At 36.5% G+C, this 22,850-nt stretch overlaps 1 protein-coding gene across 2 annotated transcripts in view; it reads right to left on the reverse strand.

Annotated features, from left to right (window-relative positions):
• Positions 1-7,064: 7,064 nt before the first annotated feature.
• Positions 7,065-22,850, reverse strand: part of Mbnl3 (muscleblind like splicing regulator 3) — a 58,640-nt gene continuing 42,854 nt past the window's right edge. The window contains exons 4-8 of one of the 2 annotated variants that reach the window (XM_010614303.3): positions 22,062-22,298; positions 17,335-17,485; positions 15,262-15,297; positions 12,830-12,924; positions 7,065-9,934 (exon numbers count right to left, since the gene is read on the reverse strand). In XM_010614303.3, coding sequence (XP_010612605.1) covers positions 9,923-9,934; positions 12,830-12,924; positions 15,262-15,297; positions 17,335-17,485; positions 22,062-22,298 — 531 coding nt within the window. In that variant the 3' untranslated portion in view covers positions 7,065-9,922. The remainder of the gene's footprint in view (positions 9,935-12,829; positions 12,925-15,261; positions 15,298-17,334; positions 17,486-22,061; positions 22,299-22,850) is intronic. The other variant, XM_010614304.3, reaches the window with a different exon arrangement.

Here is a 22,850-nt window from a genome sequence, read left to right on the forward strand (position 1 = left end):
TTGATTCAGGAAATTGAGGCAGCTACGATAGTGCAACCAAAGACACTCATAAAAGTAGATGTTTAGAACTGCATTAAAAAGTGGCAAAACCAATGGGATAACTGTGCTCAAGGTGAGGTGGATTAATGGCAGTATATCTTTACTGGAATTAAAATATTTTAACATTCACCTTAGTTTTTGATCATACCTCATAGGCTTTAGATTACCCCAGAAATATAGTCACACATAGGCCTGTCACTGTGTCATGATCGCTACAGATGCTGACAATGGGAGAGAATTCTGGTTCATGGAAGTTGGGGATGATTACTATCTAGTCAATGTTATAGGTTCTTTATTATTTCAGGACTTTTCTGCCAATTAATGGAACTAGAAGTCTTCAATTTTGGCCCTCTTGAGTTGGTAAATGATTGTAGCACTCATCTGTATTGCATTCAATTGCTGTTCCTAAATGCTGAGATTTAGTGCCTAGAATATGGCTTTGGTCAAACACATCTCCTAACACTCTAGTGTTACAGAATGGCCATGTTTAATGTGCTACATCTCCTGAGAATATGTGCACATGGCTGTCTGATATGGTACCACTGGAGAGTCTCGCCTATTTGGATACAAACACTCCCAGGAGGGGCAGCACAGTAAACACTGCCATTCTTTAACACCAGTTTGATTTTCTCTAGCAAATCTCAGCTGTGAGCTGCTCTCTGAGCCTGAGATGCCAAACAGGAAAGTTCTGAAGTGGAGAAGTTCAGATCTATCAGAGGATTCAGGCTTCACAAACTGCTGCCATAGGGCTTTTAGAAGGCGAAAGGCCACCATGAGGGATGAGTAAATGGGGCCTTAGAAAGACGCCCTGAAAAAATGTTGAGAAGTACCTAAGACAAACTTAGTTTTTACATATAGTTTTGCCTGTCAGTTACCTTTCTCCTGACAAATAAAACTCCAAGACTCCATTTTGACCAGGGTTGGGAATGCCTGCCCTAAATTCTTATTTATCATTCAGCAGCTTCAAAGAGAAAGACAAACAGAAGTCTGAAGAGGCCAAACACCTCTTGTAAATGTCTATATACTGAACTGGTCTTAGTACTAGGATTATCAGACTCACAGAAACACACACAACACATCAAAGAGCTTATGGTTGACTTATCAAGAAATGCCAAAGTGGGAACCACATTAGAAGTACGAAAGCAGGGCACAAAGGGCAAAGGACATCCATATGGTACAGCTGATATGGACAAGAGCCCAGCATCCTCCCTGGACTCATCACTGTTAGACAGGTGAATAATACTTCACTCTGCCACAGCCTCTGATCCGAATGCTCTTGGGTTGGGATTTTGCCAGCTTGACTATAGACGGGTGATCAATGCAGAGAAATTCTGGATTGGTGTTTCTGAAGGGCTTAGAAATCTGACAGAATAAAGCATTGCCAAGTTACTTTTGTTTTCTTAAAGAACAAAAACGATTATCCTTTCATTCCTGTGCCTTTTGTTGGCAATAACCAAGTTTAAGTGACAGAAAACATTTTCATGGAAAAATGCACGCATCTCATTATCATGCCCATCTGGAAAAGGATGAAATGAACAACCCTGGTCTCATACATCACACTGAAGATGCGGGATGGAAACGAATACCTGGCACCCACGAACTTCAGATAACATATCTTAGAACATGCCTTAGGATTTCTGAGGCACAATAGAAAGCAGTGAGCATAACCTTAAGATTCTTAATTTTCTTCTACTAAAATGCAAGTGTCTTTGTTGTGTCAGTAACTTCAATCTTATGTGAATAATACATCTAACACAATGGATATATTGTCTACATAATTCAAAATACTGGAAGTATGGAAGTAAACTTATTCTGTGTATGAAACACAACATTGGACCAAATCACAAATTTTAATTTTATACTAGAATTGCTAAATATTAGGATTGATATGCTAGAACATGAATAGCTTTTAAGTGAACTCCTAATGTATGAATATGGATTCATACAAAAGACAGAACCATGAAACTTACAGACTTTATTAAAAGAACAAAATTAAACATAAAAGTAGCATACTAAAATGAGTTACAAAATGCACACTTCTAAACACTGACAGGCACTACAGCACTAGAACTTGGAAAAAAACCCAAAGGTAAGCACATCTGCAGTTGAGGGAATGAGCTATTGAATAATGTAGGCAAGGCATAATGATATAACGGGAATGTTTTTATTTTTAAAATATTCTGATCGTTATTTAAATCCAGTTTTTGTACCGGGCTAAACATTATAGGTCTTTTTAAATTGCCTTTTTTCTTCTCAAAATAGTGCCTCAATTGTTTTTATGTTTCAGATTATTATTATATGAGTGAATACAGTTAACACTTAAAGAGTACATTTGGGAGTATCCCTTTTATTTAAAAAATTCTTAATTTATAGCTAGGCATGACAGGACACATCTCTGGTCTCAAAATAACTTGGAGGATAAGGCAGGATTGTTTGAACCCAGGAGTTTCAGATCATTCTGAACAACAGAGAGAGACCCTGTCCCCAAACCCCCCCAAATTTAATTTCAATTATTGTAATTTGAAAACAAATGGTTCATTTTCTATGAATTAAAGCAGCAACCGTAAAAATAAAATGCAACATTTTTGAGAAGGGAATCCCCAGAATCCAATAATGTGATGATTATGTCATTCCTTCAACTGCTAGACACAAAAGACACAGCAACAAAATAATTTGATTTCCATCACTAACAAATAACACCTGTATACAGAAATAAAGCTTTGAAACCACGCAGTTTTATGACAGATAAATCTTTAGGTTGTGTGTTTAGGAGGAAAAAGCTTACATAATAGTTATGTTACTTTTAGATCTTGTTACAAAGGTATTTTTAACAAAATAACATGATGTAGATGACTAGTAAGGATTTCTTTCATTTTCTGAAGAGTTGTAGCTTACTTCATAATGATGCATGCTTATTTTAGGTATATTAATTGAGGAAGTGTTCTATATAAAGTTAAAATTTCCTGGAATACTCCAGCTTTTAAGTATTAATGAGAAATTTCTTACAGGCAAGGATAAATTGAGGAGCTGGAAACTACACGAATTAGTCAACTAAATCTTAATTAGTTATTTTTCAGAATCACATGTCTTTGTTATACTGGAGGCCCTGATTGGTTTTACTTATTTAAACTGTCAGTATGTTTAACACATTCCCTCTGGCTTGTACCACCTGATAGGACTGTTCCATGCCACCTGAGGGGACAGTTGTGCATGTATCACTGGTGCTCTACAGCCAGTCAGCAGCAGCAATGGATTATGGCCCCGTCATCAATGTGTTAAGCTCCAAAGAGTGTGAGCCAAGGACTATCATTCCTATTTTGTAGATGATTCTGGTTGACTTAAAATCTCAAATCTCAATCTGGCAATGTAACTCAGTGGTGAAGCACTTGCCTAACATGCATGAGGTCCTAGGTTCAATCCCCAGTATTGCAAAAAAAACCAAATTTCCTCTCTACTCACTTTATGAGAATATATTCTTGTGGGTTACAGATTCACCAGAAAATCCGAACACAAGGAAATGGGTTACATTGGAAAATTCTATTGGTGACAATTTTGAAGTTAGGAGTTCCTAACTACACAATGAAAGAATGTATATCAATGGATATGCCGGTCAGATTGTGAGGCTCTTTGTTACATCATGGACACTACTGGGTGATTATGAGCTTGATGGGTGAAAAAAAGAGAGAAGCTTTTAGCCAACTGGCCCTGAGGACAACTGTAAGGCTTGGATTGCTTTCTGGCTCTGTCTGTCTGTCTGTCTGGTCTGTCTCTGGGAGTGTAACTAAGGGCCTGACACATGCTGAGAAATACTGAGCCACACCCTTTAGCCCTATATTTGTCTCAGAGAGCTAGAAAATAGATAGCAATTCCGCAACACTAGCTCTTCTAACACCAGAATGCTGCCCTTTTCTGGAGCAAGAGCTATATTCCCCAAGGCCTCCAAGTACCTGTGGTGATCTATCCTGGAATCTTTCTAACCTCAACCCTTCCTAGGACTCAATGTTTGGGGGCAAGAAAGTTCCATGGCTATCTGTAGGTGGTGTGGAGCTAAAACAGGCAGAGGCAGTCAGATAGAAACTTTCCCTTTCAGCTCCTATTATCATGTAAGATTTTGGCTGGCTTTCTTCTGTTTCATTTAAACAGAACATTGAGAGGCTCAAGTGGCACAGTGAAGTAGTACTTTGTAATCTGGTAAAGGGAGGTCAGAAAATAGCTTCCACTGAACAAGTACAATGTAAATAAAGCTGTTGCTAAAGTTGTGCCAGGAGTAGGTTTTCTTCCTTGAAGGGAACAACCTGCCCTAAACCGGCCACACTTAACTAGGAAATAAAATCTTGCAATGCTTGCCAATTTGTTTTGGGGTTCTGGATCTTAAAGGAGGAATGGAGGTCAACATTCATATCTTAAATGTCACTTGAATCCATATAAATTGATATACATGCTAGCTGATTACATAACAATAATTTTTTGTGAAAGATAAAATCTGAATTGATCATAACGAAAACAACTATCTTTCGATTTACAGAGTGTTTTGCTGCTTGTATTCATTGAAAAAAGAAAACTTCTGCCACAAACAACCTACCTGGGATGTGTGTGTATGTGTCCGCGCGCGTGTGTTTGTGTGTGTGCGTAAAGTAGGGATTCACTTAAAAAGCAAAAGCAAACAATCTTTGCTAGTGGTCTTGCTAAGAGAAGTACTACTACAATTGTTCATTGTCGTTAGCTAACAGTGACCTGTTACCTGTCACGAGCTTTCTCTTCTGGTAAGATGTAGCTAACTAGAAAGCCTCCACAACAGCAAATGCTTTATTTAAGTGTTAGAGCAAAAAGAAAAAAAAATCTCCTTTTCAAAACCTTAGGAATAACTTTCTCTTACTGACTTTTCCACTATTTATCACAGTCTTCATATATTAAAAAAAAAAAAGCTCCAAAGATTGCTTTCATGGACTATGTACACAAGTGCAAAAAAGGTGTGTCTCACACATTCGCACCCTAACTGAGACAATCAGGTAACTGCAGCATTTGTCTCTAAACACTGTTCAGGGGTCGTTCCACAGTATCTTTATATATGGTTTTGCAAATATGAATTAATTTCAAAATATGTTTAATCATGTTTCAATCCTCACGCTTAGTTGTGTACATAATTTCAGAAAAAAAGAATTTTTGAAACTACAGATACATAAACAAGTTATGAAAAAGTCAAGTGATATATATATATATATATATGCGCACACACACAAATATATATATGTAATGATTGTGTTTTGAAGTCAAAATACTGTGGAATAACCCTATGCACACAACAAAATCTATAAACTACAAAGCCAGCCTCCAAAATCCACGTGTTGTAAACTTTTTGACCAAAAAGTCACAGGACACAAATTCAGCTTTCACATGTGACTTGTGACTTAGGGATTAAAATATTCAACCATATCTGTTTTCTGAGTTTTGAGCTGTATTATCTACATGCTCATACTGTCACAAAGCACAAATAGTTTACAAATAAAAGTTACACACACACACACACACACACACACACAAATGTCTAAAGGTAGCCATGTTGTAGTTTTGTTGCCAAAGCAACAACTAGTTAACCATTATTATTTTTTGTATAAAGTTAAATTTGTTCTTAAACTGTGAACTGTAGAGAGTAGTTATGTATGGACTGTCATCTATATCATGCTTTAGTGTCAGTTTAGAACCTATCTAGGTAGGCTGAATATATGTAGTAAAATAAAACTTAAAAACTTTCTCTAACTCTCCTTCAAAATTAAATTCTTGAATTCATTAGTTACTTAGAGATATAAAAAGTCATAAAGTAAAAACCTTATAATCTAAGAATAAGAAAAATGAAAAGATGGCATCAATCAGTGAGTTGGTGCTCAGACTCTAGATTTGGTTATATTTACAATTTGATTAGGCTAGCAACTTAATTGGCAAAAATTTTTGGTATGCTCTTTTACATGCTGATTATTCTACTGCCTTCAGCAGGCACTGATAAAATTAGGCCACTATCACTATTCTTAATCAGAACTTGGGAAATATATTTCCCCCATAAATTTTCTTTATTTCTATTTCAATGTATGTAAAATGGATGAGAGATAAGAATGAGTACTTCAGTTTCTAATCATTCTGTGCATGACTGCCCACCCTAAAGACTGAAAGAACTCACAAAACATGTGGCTGTGCTTTACCTAAGTGCAACCTCACTGAACCCAAAAAGGGAGAAAAAGGACCCGATAACATTCCAAGAAGCCCCGAGCCTTTCCCTCTTCTCTTGAAAACATGTAACATAAATGTTGTTCCTTATTAGACATCATTATGCTTACTGGTCAGGCCACTAAAAAGTGATTCAAGGTGTGATTTCATTTGGTACCTGCTGATGGCAGGGATGAGGTGTTGGCATCTTCCCAAATTGGAGAGTAGGTGCGCTGAGGCGGCCCACTACTGAACACAGCCTTGCACTGTAGGACAATATTCAAGGCCAGAGCAAATTGCTTTTAGCATGATCAGAAACTGATGGAAATGACTTGATGGAATAGGGAGAAGATGGCTTTTATGATTAGCCACAAATTAAAGTCTAATCTAGAAAAGTGAAATGAAATGCAACAGCTGGTTGTGGAATCATGCTCCAATTGAAAAAGTAAATACTGTATTTAAATAGCAATTTTTATGAATCCATTTATCTTAATTTATTCTTAATCCTCTTTAAAATATACTTTCATTATGGTCACATAGTGCTTTTTGTAAAAAATCGATACTATTAAAACCTTCTTAAAAGATAACTTGTAGATTATTTTTCTGTATATAAGACCCGTTTTATTCACGTTTCAGCACTCTTGCATATTTTTGCAATAGGCTGAGAAAAATGGACAAAATCAGCAATTTTGGATAAATAAAAAGAGTCCCTTGCAAAATACAGAGTATAAAATGTTAACTAAGAATTATACTTGATTAGAATTTTATATATACAATTCATCCAGTAAATTCTTGCTTAGAGTCACTGATTAGCTTGTGACTTGTCTTTTTAACTGGAAATTTATAGTCTAATGACTTATTGGTCTAGTCTTTTCTTGAATAAAGATAATTTGAATAAGTCATTGCACAACTCATTTAAAGAGTGCTGTCTTAAAATTTCATTTCCTCAAAACTCTGTTGAATTTGATCAAAACTTTAGGGCTTTGAGCTTTGTTTCCTTAAATTCATTTATATAGCAACTTCTAAAATGTCAACAATGTAGAAAATGGTGGCATCCAAAATACAACTACCCTGAATGTTCCTCGCTCAATCTTTTACTAAAAATAAGTCATTATTAATGTCTTCCAGTGCTTACAGCAACATGAAAATAGCTGTACTTTACGTCTATGTACATCTTTGTCAAAAGTTTAAAAAGTTAAATGAGATAGTATGTTGCATCAAAAATGTCAAAAAAGTTCGTCTGCACAAAAAAACATTCCCATCACCATTAGGAATACATCTAGACTATCTCAGGTGCATCCTTTCTGGATTCATGTGGTCAGACCTGCCCTTCTGGAGAGTCACTGACACAGTTACAGAAAACTCAGCTCCACACACAAGGTGTCTCCAAAAGGCATACCCTAGTTTCTTCTCTAGCAATGTTAAGATGTCAGGAAAGAGAAAACAAGTGGTTCAAAGAGTCATGGGTAAAATAACACATCTTGATCTCTAACTGCAGGTAACACTGTTAACAGACAACAGTGGCTCAATACAAGTAAGACTGTTTAGAAATCACAGGTAAGCAGGATTTGGGTTCATAATTAAGACTAATAGGATAGCAACTACTGGAGATAATTTTACTCTTTTGTATTCTGAGCCAAACCGATCTGCTTTGAGACTCAGTCTCAAAGGCTCTGAAGCACATCATGAAAAGGATTTACAATTGGAGTCTGGAGATGGTTCTGGGTGTCACAATGGATACTTAGTTTTGCAGAAGTCACATAGGCTCGAGTTTAAGTTTTATCAACTATGAAAAGATTTTGCTGATTCCTTTGCTTTTTAATTCAAACCTACCAGCTGGCTTAAGGTATCCTAAATCAGATTTTTCCTTTTGCTGGTCATTTTCATGAAGGAGGAAAAAAACCCTTTTCTCTATATTAAATTTGATAGCTTTATATTTTCTAGGGGGAGAACATACATTTAGTAGAAAATGTTAAATTTAAGTGGGTATAAAATATAATATGTTTTTACCACTGTAAAATAACTGAGTAGAATGGAGATATACTATAGAGCACAGAAATTAATTGCTATTTTACTCATCTACTAATGAGAATTCAGCTCACCTCTGTGGAATACAGTCACTCTAAATTAACCAAAGAGTATTAATCTACCCTATTTTAAACAAATATAAAGGTAAATGAATCTAAACAAAGGAAAATAAGAGGCTTAGTTTTGATGCAAAAGATTCTGATGTTAAAGTTCGGGCAGGAAAACACTTGTCATGTATCACAGGCACTTGGTCCTTCACCAAAATGTTTAACAAAATTGCCAATTCAGTTAAACTGAAGTGCAAGACAGGTGCGACATCTTTACCAGTTCTTTTGCATAAATCAAAGGGTAAATTTTAAATACTTTCCTGGCCCCGACCCTGCCATTTCCCCAAATCTGTACTCAGGCTCCCTCTGTGATCAATAGAGAAGATTGTCCATTTGAAGAGGAAAGGCCTCATTTGGAACTAATTCTCTTTCACCCTGACTGACTTGTGCTAGATTGCATCTTATTATTTAAAGAATAGCCTAAGAACTTGAGCCATTTGCATTTGGAAAATAGCACTTGTGTAAAAGGTTACATTGCAATGGTTTTACACACTTTCCGCCGGTATGTAAAAACTATCTCTACCTCCGCCACCTCTGTTTGATTTATAACCTGCAATTAGCATTCCTTTCAACCCCCAAGTACCACTTTCTCAGCTGAAGATGACAAATGGCTCAATTTTAGACACTCAACCTATGCAGAGTATTCTTGAGAATAAAAAAAGAAATGTAATGTTTACTTTACATAATTTTTAGTAAATATGCTGAAAAAAATCATTAAACAGTGAATTGTTTTTCAAGCTATTTAAGAGGAGTGTATTAGGGGTTAATGTTTTAAGAAGTTTCCTACTTCATGTGGCTAATCGTTTCTCTCTTAAAGAAAATCAGTAACTTTAGTGAATTACACAGGTTAGATCTGCAGCCACAAATTATACACATGCATGTTTATGAACAGGTTTTGTGCACACTCAAACGTGAGGCGTTATACATGTTTCCCCCAAGAAAACTACAGAAATATTCTAAAGAGAGCATATTAACATGAACCTGTCATGTTTTTCAAGCACATAGACTTCTGTTCCTTACTATTATCATTTTAATTCCTATCAAACACCACACATATACAGCAAAACACTATAATATGTGAAAATTAAACACAGCCCAACCCAATAAAATGCCACATAGGCAAAATGCTACAGGTTATATTTGTTACATTCTAAATCAACTCAATAGACTATCCTGTAAACAAAATAGTAAGGTGATACCTCAAAAACAGATGAACATTTAGCCACCAAAATGTACAGTAAGCCAACATCACACTGTGGAGATTCATTTAGTATAATGGTTACAGGAAAAAAGATATCACAAAATTTTACAATCATGTTCTATCTAATAATTCAAATAAGATGGATGGTAGTTTTCTGATGGTGTTTTAACATCCCTACTGATCTTTAATGCTTTATTTTTACTTGTTGATTGGCATGTTTGCTTTGTTTAATATGTTGACTGCACCATGCTTATTGTTGTGTCGGTAGAAGAGGACATATGAGAATATATATAGAAAGGCCATATGGAGGTTGTCATGGAGAGATTCCGATACTCTGTAACTCTGCTGTTCAGAATTTCGACTGAAATAGAAAAAAAAAAGAGAGAGAAAGAAAAAGTGAGAAAATTTTGAAGTATTATTCATGTAGGAGTCAGGTGACTGGTTATTGTTCAAGTTCTGAGAATGAATTATCCCAGCATACACCCTGTTCTGAAATTTTAGATTTGACATCTGTGAAAATGGGACCGATGGTGAAAATCACTACAAAGAAATATAACTGATACATTTATGTCAGTGATGGTGAACTGTTTAGAGAGTGAGTGCCAAACTGCTACCCAAAACCCAGTTATTTATAGCCAAGTGCCAACGCTGCAATTAAACCGGAACACTGAGTTGTAGTTTAGAGAAAACAACTGTACATCAATCTTTAGTCTGAAAAAAAGAAAACACCAAAACACCATGCATGCCATGGGTTCACCATCACTGATCTATGGGAAGCTCCTATTGAGAAGCTAATGTGGAGAAATTCCCTAACAGAGATGCACTCCATTGTTTAAGGCATTTTCTATGCAATGCTGAAACTTTTTGGTGATTATTCACCCATAGTTTCACATTTTTAACAAGCGTATATTGAGAAAACACTTCGAAATATGCCAGTATTAATGAAAATTTACACCTTTTAGTTGAATGTTTTAAAACCATGAAGAAATAGTCTAAGTGAGGTAGACAGATAGCATTGTATAAAATTATATTTTTGATCTTTAAACATTTTCAACACCTATTACAAGTTGAAGTGATTATATTCTGCCCAATACCACTACATTTTCTAATGGAATCAGTAGAAAACAATCACACTTCCCTTGTGTTGTAAAGTTAATTACATTGGACGACTTTTGTTTACCTTGATGTGCAGCATCCTGTGAAAGTCAAGTAATGTTGGATAAAACCTATATTCTCACGTTTAGCACTTTTCACAAGTTGCCACCATCCCAAATGACACTCTTGCAATCCATTACAACGTAATAACTCCTTCCATTATTCCATATACTCAAACATATCTTTTTAAAACATTCCTTATGATGGAGAGGACCCATTTATATCAGTCAGCTACCCACTCTGTCCAAAATAGAGTTCTGGGCCTTGTCCTCAGCAGCACAGAAGGATTAGCTGGGATCCAGGGGTCAAGCCCAATAGGGAACACAACTGCTGCCTATTTCAAACAAGTGATAGACGCACTGCAGGTACAGCAACTTGGCAACGTTCAATAAGTAATGTGTGCAATTCAGAGCTGGGACGCTATTTTAATAAATCCCTAGAATTATGATACACGGGAGCCTGAAGTGGCTTCAATAGACACAATTCCAAGTGAGTGACTTCTCAAATTAGGTGTGTGCTACTCTGGGTCCTGGAGCAAGCCAAGACAAATCAAAGGGGAAGGGAGAAAATGCAAGAGCAACAAAATTTTTTTAAAAACATGATTGACATGAAAATAATGATTAAGTTTCTAAATTATGTCACTCAAAATTGAAAACAGCTAGAGCAATTCTGGTTGACTTATACAGGAAGCAACACAATGCTGTAGACTATGACAGCATTACTTTTTACAACGTCATAGAAAAGACATAATGCTTACTGTCTTTAACATAATCTCCTCAGTCAAATCCTGACAATACTACTTTATTTTATTGCACCAAAAAATAAAGCTATGAAAATGTTACATTCAAAACACATTAGACTTAAAATTCAAAGTAATTTGTGCTTTTGACTAACAAATCCTATCCCCTTGACATTAGAAGAATATTTCAGAATTTGTAAGCTCACTGGGAAAATATAGTACTAGCTGTTGATTCTATATTTTAAAATATATATTGGCTCTGGCATTTTAATTAAAAATTTTGGGATGTATAAATTAAGCTCTAAGCAATGTCTATTAATGAAAATACAAAAGCCTTTAGCAAACACAATTGTCTGAATAAAGTTATAACCTACATTACTAATAGTAATACTTAAACTGACCTACTGGTATCTTCTACATCTATGAAACAAACATGCTGCTCTTCAGTTAATCTATTTTAATGGGGGTATCGACAGTACTAAGTAAGATTTCAGATGAAAAGTTTCATGATTTTTGTATATTTTGTTCACTGCTGGGACATGATAATCAATAACCATAATAAATTTCACAGAAAATTCTAGACATACTATCCATTTCACTAAGTTAATTTTGCAAAGCACAAATTAGCGTGTGGTTTGCTCCCCCGGTGAATTAATGCTGTGTGCTTCATGGTTATTTTGCTTGTAATTTAAACAGCAGTGGAACTTGCAGTCTGTGGGCATGGTTAGAACTTTTAATGAGGCAGGATGGCCATAACATTACTCAATAACTATTGTATGTATTGTCTTACAGTTTCAAGACACCAAAAACTTGTAATTTTCCTGTGACTCTGCCTGAAATACCTACAGGAAATGAAAAAAGCAACATAAGCATATCCAACGTCTACACGAAAGGGATTCTGATGTAATCACCGGTAATGATAAGGATATCTGTGCCTTGGAAAGAAATGCGATGTTTTGCTTTCTTTCCAGTGGATCTGAAAGTAAAGGCGATGATTGTACTAAGTCAAAGTTCAAACACAATAACCAAAAATAGCAGTAAATTAAAATAAATTCTTCTCTTGACCAATGAGGAAGAACTTAATACATATTTGGTACAGTATATGCGTTTGAGGATTGATGTGGTACTAATAATTGGATATAAGGTATGAAGGACATCTGATCATCAATTTAAAATGAATAAACATCTGATTAACTTTGGGATGAAAAAGAAAGTGCACAAAAAGTAAATTAATAAATGTGGCGAATGTTTAAGAAACACTTAAATATACAGACTGATATCTCTCACCAATCCAAAAACATATACTGTGCCTTTTCAACATGTTGTAATCTAGGTCTCAACAGGTGAAATAAATGGTCAAACCTGATTGCCTGTAGTTGTTGCAGCGAAGGGAACGCTGGTGGCAGGTGGTGTTGCTGCAGGCATAGTGGCTGGTGTAGCACCGTGCATCACGGGCACTTTCAGTAGGAAACCACGGAAGCAACTCACGGGAAGGTGGAGGAGCATTTATGCAACCAGGACATATGCAATGATGGAATGGGGCGTGGTAGGTATCACAGCAACAAGCCATGTGACATCATCATGATGGATAAACCAGGGTGCAACATGCAATCACAATCAGTGCAAAGCAACACAGCATGGAAGGGGAAAAAATTAAAAAAGAGAAAACGGGAAAGCCAATTATAGTTATCATTTAGAAAAACGGAACCATTCTCAACATTTAGTAAGTTTTTGAGCAGAATTACATTGCATTTGACTCAAAAGGCCAAATTTTCAGAAAGGGTTACAATGAATGCACATGAAAAAATAATCTGATGCTATCAGGGCTGTCTGAAGCTAATTAAGCAGACAAGTAACTGAGCTGCACATTAGACAGGGGATTATGGAATTGTGAAGTGGTGTTAGGTTTCGCTGACTTATGCACGTAAGTGCCCTCATTAGATTTGCAGGTGTAAAAGGGCAGTTTTATGTATACTTACCTGATCCGCGGGCAAAAATTAAAAGGTAGCTCTATTTGTATGTGGTAGGACAGCAGCTATAAAGAACACAGTGAAGTATATGTGCAGATTTTTATGTATGCCTCCAGAAAATTCCTTGGAATTGTTGGCTCTACATCAAATAGATGGAGTAATTCATGGAGTAGTCCATAGCAAATCTTGCCTCGACAGCAAATATTAGAGCTACAATGGCTAGCAGCTGCAAAATCTCTTTTAGGATGTTTTTCTCTTTGCCTTTTCTAGTTTCTATTTCATTTGAAAGCTTTTGGATGCTTTTCTAATTTCCAGCTCATTTTGGAAAGCCAACCAGGGAATTAATGTGCGAATGGCAATGTGTGAATGGCAAGCATATATATAATAATTTATCATGTCTACATCAACTGAATTCAGATATTCTGAAAATGTACTGAGGAAGTTAATGGTCAGAAAGAGGAAAATCAACATTCACAATGTCATGGGAACCAAAAACGTACCCAAAATGATGCTTAACAGAACTTTTATCATGATTGCTTCTGTTCATCCCAAGTTACATATTACCTACAGCTATCCCTTATTGTCTGATGTGCCAATTTAAAAAACACTCCTGTTTACCCTCTGGGAGTGCAGCAACTGTACAGGAAGTAGCACCACCATGCAAGCATGCAATTTGCATTCCTAAGCAGAGCTCTGAAAGTCAAAGGACAGGGCAGCATCCCCAAGAAATAGGTCACAAAATGTGAACTCAGAGACATATTTCTCAGATTTGTACCAGTCTGTTCTTCTAAAGATGTGCATAGAATCTTCCTTTCAGTATCAATGGAAACGCTGTTAATAGCTCAGTAACAGAGCCTCACCCCTCCACTGTCAGGGTTTAGACCTCGTTAGGTTAGTGAGTGTTGCTTCTACTTGGCCATCTTTTTAACCTTTTGTTTTATCTCAATAGGCCTGTTGGTGCCTTTCAGGCTCTGTAACTACTGTAGCCCAACAATAGGATGGGGGTCAAGCCAAGCGGTTGTAAACGGCCCCAAAAGGATGGGAGGAACCATATCGATGAAATGCTGGAGTGGGTTAGGGTGGGGTCATTCTTCCCTGCACTGAGCAAACCTACTGTCTCCTCATCTTTCCTGGTCCCAAGCAGAATCTGGAGATTTGAACTTCCCACTTGCTTTCTCACCATCTTCAGTATAGTGATGTAAAAATAGCTTAGATATGACTGCCATGTTGTGTCTGTGCCTAACCACAGGATCTGTGCGTTAAAAACCATATAATCTCGCCATTTTAAAAATGATTCTGCTGTGCCTAGTGTCTGCATAGGTGGAAGTTCATCTTAGAATACTGCAAAATTCATTCCAGAACACTGCATAATGTTGTAGCTCTGTTCCAGCCATTCTTTCTCAATATTTGAGTACTGAATGGTTTGGGTAGCATGAACAAGTTTTTGGGGAAAGGATTGTTTCACTGTACTTTATAAATGGTACACTAAAATAGTGCACAATTAAAAAAATAATAGATGTAAACCTAAAAAATAAAATTGTCCAGTTCGGCTTGGCAAAAAAGCATTTATAAATAGTTCATTTGCCAGTTTAGGGCAGAAATAAGAGAAATGGAAGAGTCTGTATTTGGCCACAGTGGCAACCAACTAGGACTTGAGAAAGTATGATGGTTTTGATTCCTTAAAAATGTGGAACACAGAACATCATATTAAAGATTAAATCAGAAAATACCCAGTCACATCAGTCACTCATCTCTTTCACAGCCACAGCAGAGAAACACATTTTTCAGATTAGAAGAAATTGAGAATTTTTGTACAAAACCTACCAAAACTTGTAGCGGGTGCCATGCACAGTATTGGCCCTGTACACCATGCAGAAAAGCGTGGAAAGTAAAGAAAAGAGAGATTTCATTATTGAGGCTTTACAGATAGAAATGAATTTTAACTAGAAAGATATTTTCTTTGCATTATCAATTAATCAGCACATGCAAACCCAGTAATCTCTCATGCTTACAATTACAGATTAGATTTAAGATCACAAAACCCAGTTAATTAAACCAGTTCTTGGATTCTTCTTTTTTTTAAAAAATGAACTTTAATTTTTCTTTAAGGAAATAACCTCACTTGAATTACACATTCATCACACATATTCTTTTCAAAATATGCACCAGGATCTGCTATCTGATGCCTGTTTTTCTACATAGAGCAAGAATCTATTACCACTACCACCTTCACTTCGCTGAAATTGAGGACTCAACAAACCTATGGCAAAAGGCTGTTAAGCGGGGGGGGGGGGGTCTCTCAGGTTTTTTATTTTGCTGTTAATGAACGGAAAGCAGAGTTTTCAGATATTTTTTCATGTAAATCTAGCATTTATGTTCACCAAATCTGGACAGAAAAAGAAAGAAAAGAAAAATAAATCTAACTTCTAAACAAAATACCCAATTGAGAAAACCTATAATGAACAATCCAAACTTTTTCACATTCAACCACCTTGGCTAGGCTTCCTGGATTCTGTAGCTATGAGACGAATGAGATGTAGCCAAGGTACAGGTAAAGTAGCACAAATTTTGAATGGAAAAAAACACCAGAAATAAAAATCACTTCCACCCTCACTGGTTTTCTCTTTTACTTTATGGGCATTACATACTTTCCTCCTGTAGGTTTGGGGGAAAAGTCTAAATTATCAGATATCAGTGGTTCTTTTTTATAGGTAGTATAAAAATGTGCTAAAAAGTTCCATTTTTCCTACTCAGAAAATATTAGATAAATATGAAAACCTTGTGAGATTTAAACCCTGTTATGAAGAACTTTTGTGGTCAGTTAACGAAAGACTTGTTCAAAGTTAATTAGCTGATTCTTTAATTACCCATTTTTCCAGGTTTGAGTATACAATACTATATGCTCAGCATGTTTATATAATGAGCCAAGCTTTCTAACTTAAATTTTGTTTATTTATTTGTTTCCTTTAAAATTTTTTTCTCAGTACTGAGGAACAAACTCAGGACCTTGTTCTTGCCAGGCAGGCGAGGCAACAATGAGCTGAATCCCCAGGACCTCTAACTAAAATTTTGAAACAGATGTTATTCTCATTTAATAAGTTTCCAAACTGGGGCATTTAGGATTTTAGCAAAGCAAAGCAAAACAAAATACCTCTACTATACTTCCAGTAGTAAGTATTTTCACTTTATTCCTAAGACATTTTATGCTTATTCTTAAAGTGCTGAACCACTGGACTAAATTATTGTTGCTCATATCTAATATTTATTTGAATAAAATTCTGAATTAATCTTTCTACTCAATTTGCTGCAAAACTTAAGTTTTGCGATTAAATATAACTGAATGTAGGAGGTAACATTAGATATGCCACGAAGTCTCAGAAAAATATTTAAAATTTTATATTTTTATATTAACTGATTCAAGGGAGGCGAAACGTACCTCTTTTTATCTACTATATTGCATCATACTATATTTACTACAAAATGAATGGTAGTTTTATAATAACTACCTTTGGTATATCAGAGCTACACTGAGTATATGGAGTACTGGGTTTTGCAATACTAAACTGAGATTTGTTTTTTGACAGCTGACCACCACCTGTGAAAGTGATACCCAAGAGTCAAGGAATTAGTTGAGACTGAACCAAATGAATCAATCATAAAAAGCAAAAAATAAGAAAAACTAGAAAGAAAAAAATGCGAATACATTCACCATTAATTTTTTAAATCATAGAACAGTAAGTTGTTCTAGCTACTAGCGCTCAAGCATAATTCCCATATTTTATTTGTAATCAAAACACATGGCAATGGTCTCCAGTATAAAGGCCCCTTAGAAGTTGCTTTGCACTGTACACATTCACAAGCCCCTTTGACTCACGGGGCCCAGAGCCATGTTCTCACCTGCAGGGATAAATGCCGGCTGCGGTATCTGCACGTTAGCCAGACCCTGCTGGCAGTGGAAAACAGCAGGACTAAAGACCGGGGTGGCACCATTGTTCTTTTCAAGGGCCGATCTCTTTGGTATCAGTTGAAGTGCACCAGGCTGTACGGCCTGTGGGGAGGGATGGGTTAATTGCTAGTACCAGAGAAAGTAACAAATGTACTCAAACCAAGCAAGCACCAGTTATTTCAAATATGGCGTGGGAATTTTCTGCAAGGGCATCCATTGAGCAAGACGTATGATAAGCAATGGTGAAGTAACATACTGTTGGGATTAAGTGTAGTCCGTTAAAAATAGGAAACAAAAATACAAAGATAAAAAAGGTTTTCAAATTCCCTAATTTTGACCTCATTTGGACTGTATGTGACAGAAAACTATTAGAGCAAATAACTGACTTACAATTAACATATCAGTGATGCTCAATATTAATCTATAGAAATGAGATTAGCAGAAGCAACAGGAATAGCAGGAAAGATATTTGTCAATTAAATTTCTGACATGGATCTAGGAAATAAATGGTATGTATATAATAAAACAGATATTGGTAGATTACAGCCTGATACTGTAGCCCTATTAATTAAATCTAATGTATAGATCTCAGGTTCAAATCTATTTTTTCGTATTTCCTGACTCACATGTAAAAGCAAATAGATCTTTCTTCCCCTCTCAGTTACCTTACCCATATACCACCTGTGGTAGAGCAAAACTTTTGCAGTTCTCATTTTATAGGCTTGCTGTGGATTTTGGTGCACATCATTTCCTTGGATAGGTCTTTGTAAGGTTTTAGAATGAAACCTTCTCTAATGCCTAGAGTTCTTGAGTTCTTCCAATATCCCACTGTGCTCGCAGTACTCAAACTTGCCCCCAGATCAGATTCGTTGGAGAATTTTACATTTTTACCTTCCATAAATTGAATATTACTTTAAAAACAAGTCTTGGAAACAGGCGTGTTTGAAATTCTTAAGGATACAGGTACGCTTTAGCTAGGTAACCAGCCTTTCATGTGCCATAACCTGTTTATTCCCATGGAAAACAAAGGCCTAAAACTTATCTCTATTTAATTTTTGGGTCTCTGCTGTCAATGTATACAGTGTGAGAGTTTTGCTTTTTATAAAAAGTCTATTTTCATCTCTTAAAAAGTGAAATAAAAATAAACTCAGTAATTTAGCAGATATATAATTTGCCAATTTATCTGGGAAGACCAGATGACAAAGGTCAGGACTAAAATCACTAGCTGTAAAATATAACATCATGTTGTATGCATTTTATTAGCAATGAGGAGAAAAGGGCTTGCCAAAGATTTTAAGAGAGTAGGATTGGAAACTATCCGTCTGGTTATTGAAAAGATTTCCCTTTGGAGCCATGTGTGGGTGACACACATGCCTATAATCCAAGCACTCTGAAAGGCTGAAGCAGGATGATCACAAGTTTGAGCCTAGACTAAGGAGTTTAGTGATTTAGCAATACACTGTCTCAAACAAACAAAAGACTTGAGGATATAGATCAGTGCAAAGGTCCTGAGTTCAATCCCTAGTACAGAAGGAAGAAAAGAGTTCCCTGTGGTATAAATAGAAGGTGCCTCTTTCTCTAGAGTGCCAAGAGAATGGGAGAAAGCAGAACCAAAGCTGTGCTGTCTGGTGAACTACAAAATGGTGTAAGGCCTAGATGCGGCCTATCTTGATATATCAATGCCCAGTTTTAATTTCCAGGCTGATACCATTATTAAATATTTCTCTAATCAACACTGGCAAGGGACTCAACAGCCTCGTCAACAACTCTCTTAACTTGCCAAAGACTAGCTGAACTAAGTATCAATCCTCCAAAATTTTTAAAAACACAATTCAAGTCTCATTGCCATGGCTTGAATGTGTTGGTGGGAATGTGTTAATGCATACAAGCTGCTCTAAACAAAGTCAACTGAGGTATAGCCATGCACAAGGTGAAAATGCCCCCTTCCAAAGCATTTCTACTCTTCATCCCTAAAAATAAAAAAAAAAAAATTAAACTTCTTCATGAAGGCCTTCTTTATTTATTCTTATCTATAAATTCCTATGACCAATTTGACCTTACCACTAAGACCTCACTGTGATCAGTTACTCAGAAAGGAAATTTATTTTGGCATTCACAAATAACAATTGAAGGTATCCAATGTTTAGCTCCCTAAATGGAAACCCGCGGCTGATGTATAATTTATGCCTTCTACCAAACACACCCAAACTATCAGATAAGTGTGAAGACCCCCATGCCTGACTATTCACCTGTGTGCATACAGGAGCACAATGGCATAAGCAAGCTGTTCTTTTTACATTCCATGTGCTTGTCTATCCATTTTTAGGGGGGAAATTGCATTTTGCTCTTTTAATAATTTCATCCTGTTTCTGAAGTCAAGATAAGTAATCAAGAAATTGAACGCCGGGATGGGGATTTAGCTCAGTGGTTCCGTTCCGCTCCCTGCCTCGCACGCACAAGGGCCCGCGTTCGATTTCTGGTACCCAAAACAAAAACAAAACAAAACAAAAAATTGAACGCTTAGCTGGATATTTTGGTACATGTCTGTAGCTCCAGCCACCTGGCAGACTGAGGCATTTGAGCCCAGGAGTTAGGGGTCAACCTGGTCAAAACAGTGAAACCTTGTCTCTTAGCATCAAAGGCTTAAAATGCGCATTGAACCTCCCAGACAACGTGCTACTATAATAGCTTAGAAGTCCTCCAATCGGAAGCATTTAAAACAAAAAATATTTGATGAAGTGTTTTGAAACATTTAACAGATTATGTTGCCAAGCTCAAGGTGAAAGTAAAGTTTGTTTTACTTTGGTGCTAATATCCTTCACAAAGTAATGATCTCAGTTCTGAAAGAGGAAGGGTAGGGAGAAAGTGGAGCCAGTCCAAAAATAGTGCAGGGTTCTTGAAAGCACAGCCTATGGAGAACAGGTGGAGAAATCTGAGTTGTTTGCCTTAGAGAGGAGACATGAGAGGTCACTCATATGCAGAGTGATAAAGAAATATGGTAAATATTTAAAAATTTTTAAATTTATTATATTAAAAGACTGTTGCCATTATTCCCCCTCAAAACATTCCTCCTTGCCTTGAACACATTGATCCCATGGTTCTTGTCACTTTCTGAATAGTTTCTGAATTCCTCTTTTATATGTGTCTTTCCTTGTACTGCCTCGATATCCTGAATTGATTCAACACATTTACCTTTCATGGTCATTTTGACTTTGAGGAACGCCACAAGGTGCCAGATCTGGCGAATAAGGTAGATGGAGACAGACCATAATGGTTTTACTTGACAGAAATCGCCACAAACATTTTGAATTGATTCAGGGCATCAAGGTAGCCATGAAAAGGTACTCAGAAAAGAGGACTTTGAGAACTGCTTCAGAAAGTGCCAAGCTTGGGGGAGTAAGTCTGTTTAAAGCAGGGGGAGATGTTCTGAACAGTTTTAGTGGCAATGTGTCTTATACTGTAATACAATTTAAAATATGTTTTGGTTTAGACATTTGAATTTATCACAGAAGTTATGGGATAGGGGCTGACATGTTCTATGAAGCTCCAGTTGCAATAAGGTAAGTTTCAATTCAGTATGAGGAAAATCTTCCTAATAGGGATGTTTGAAAAGAGGTATAATTCTTTTGTAAAAGATAAGATCTCTGGCATAGCAATCTGAACGATATGTGCCAGTGAGGGGATTGTGTTCACAATGCATTTTTTTTTTGAGACAGGGTCTCACTATGCAGTGGAGGCTGGCCGAGAACTCACAGCAATCCTCCAACTTCAAGCCTCCTGAGTGCTGGGATTATAGATGTGCACCACTATGCCTGGCTTTGTACTGTTATTTTCTGGGCTTCATGATAAGGTAGGTACTTTTCTCACAGACAGCAAGCATAAGGCTTCCTTAAGGTTTCTGTCCCTTATTGAAATGTTATCACCTATTATATGAGGAATATTCCAGGTCGCAAAGTAAATCATCACACAGATCATCAGCTGTGATACACTTGAGTAATCCTAAATCCCTTTCACAGTGCAGTGGTACCCAAATATTATTCCAACTTCCTGTCTTTAAATGTTTTTAAGCACAATAAACTTTTACCCAAAGGTGACTTGCTAGGAAAACTCAAAGCTATGCCTCTTCTGCTCATCCTGTAGAAATTTCCCCAGCTCCCAGAGCCTTTGCAGGTTTTGGCCTTTTGTCCTCCCCTCTGACGGAATAATGCTTCCAGAAAGGAAAGGTACCCTTAACCTTTGGGATAATAGGCCCTACTTAATATACCATCCTTCAAGCGCTTTGTTTTCAAAAGGCATTAAGGATGTCCGCAGCAAAATGTACTCATGGAAGCGACTCACAGAGCGCAGAGGTAACTTTCTGCTTTTCTCAGATATTAAGAGTAGTTAGACTCTAATAACCACTCAAGAATGTTTTGCTACTTAAGTCATATAATTTACTCTTTTTCTGAAAATGGTAGAAAGCACAGTGGGCTAAAATCATTAATAAAGCTTTTAAGTAATTATCTTTAGAAAATCTTAGTAAATAGGTTCTATCTTTTCTAGTTTATAACCTTGATTGTTCATCTTAAGTTCCCTTTAAGACTATCCAACAATACGGTTACAGAATATTAGACAAACTGGAGGACGCACTAATCATTTCCCCTAATATAGAGAGCCCAAGAGTGCAGGTCTTTCTTACCATCGCGGTGGCACCAGAATGGTTCACCTGGTGATGAGCAGCCTTGAGTTTGGCTTGCAAATGTGCAGGAGGATGAAAGTACTTGCATTTCTCCCTGGAGCAGCGACCTTTGATGTAATCCATGCAGATAGTCACAGAATTATCATTTGCATCAATCATAGAAACATCTGTAGGGTGAGCGTAGCGGCAATCGTTCTCCCCACGGGTACAATTTCCACGCTGAAATTCACGGCACACCTTAAAGAGGAACACACAAACACCCACACACACACACACACATATCACAATGTGACTGGATTTTATTTACTATGCCAGTGGTTATAAGAGTAATCATACACATTTTGTCACTTATTTCAGAAAAAATGTAAAAAGGTGAAGGATAATCCAAAGCCATATTCACTATGAGATGTAAATAATTTCTATTTCTAGAAAAAATAAATTTCTATTCTCCACAAAGGGAAATTTTACAACACACACACAAGTACTTAGGAGTGTTACTGAAAACCAAGTTTAATCCAGCAGTGTAATTAGATTTTGTTAAGGGCCAAGATGAGTCTTTTATCACACGGTAATACACTGGTGGTTTTCCACAGCCAACTTGTGAGCCATGCTTGAGTTACAGGTACAATCAGATTCCATCACAATACGTTACCAGGCTTTTGAGAGGCTGCCAATGAAGCTGACTTTCTAAGAAATGGACTAGTTATTTATTTCAATGTATAAAGAATGACAAAGGAAAACTAAAGGACTTCAAGGAATCAAAAAGCTGCTTGAAATTTCCTTTAGATT

The sequence above is a fragment of the Fukomys damarensis genome, unplaced genomic scaffold (genome assembly GCF_012274545.1).
Source record: "Fukomys damarensis isolate Sample0158 unplaced genomic scaffold, DMR_v1.0_HiC HiC_scaffold_39, whole genome shotgun sequence".
NCBI lineage: Eukaryota > Metazoa > Chordata > Mammalia > Rodentia > Bathyergidae > Fukomys > Fukomys damarensis.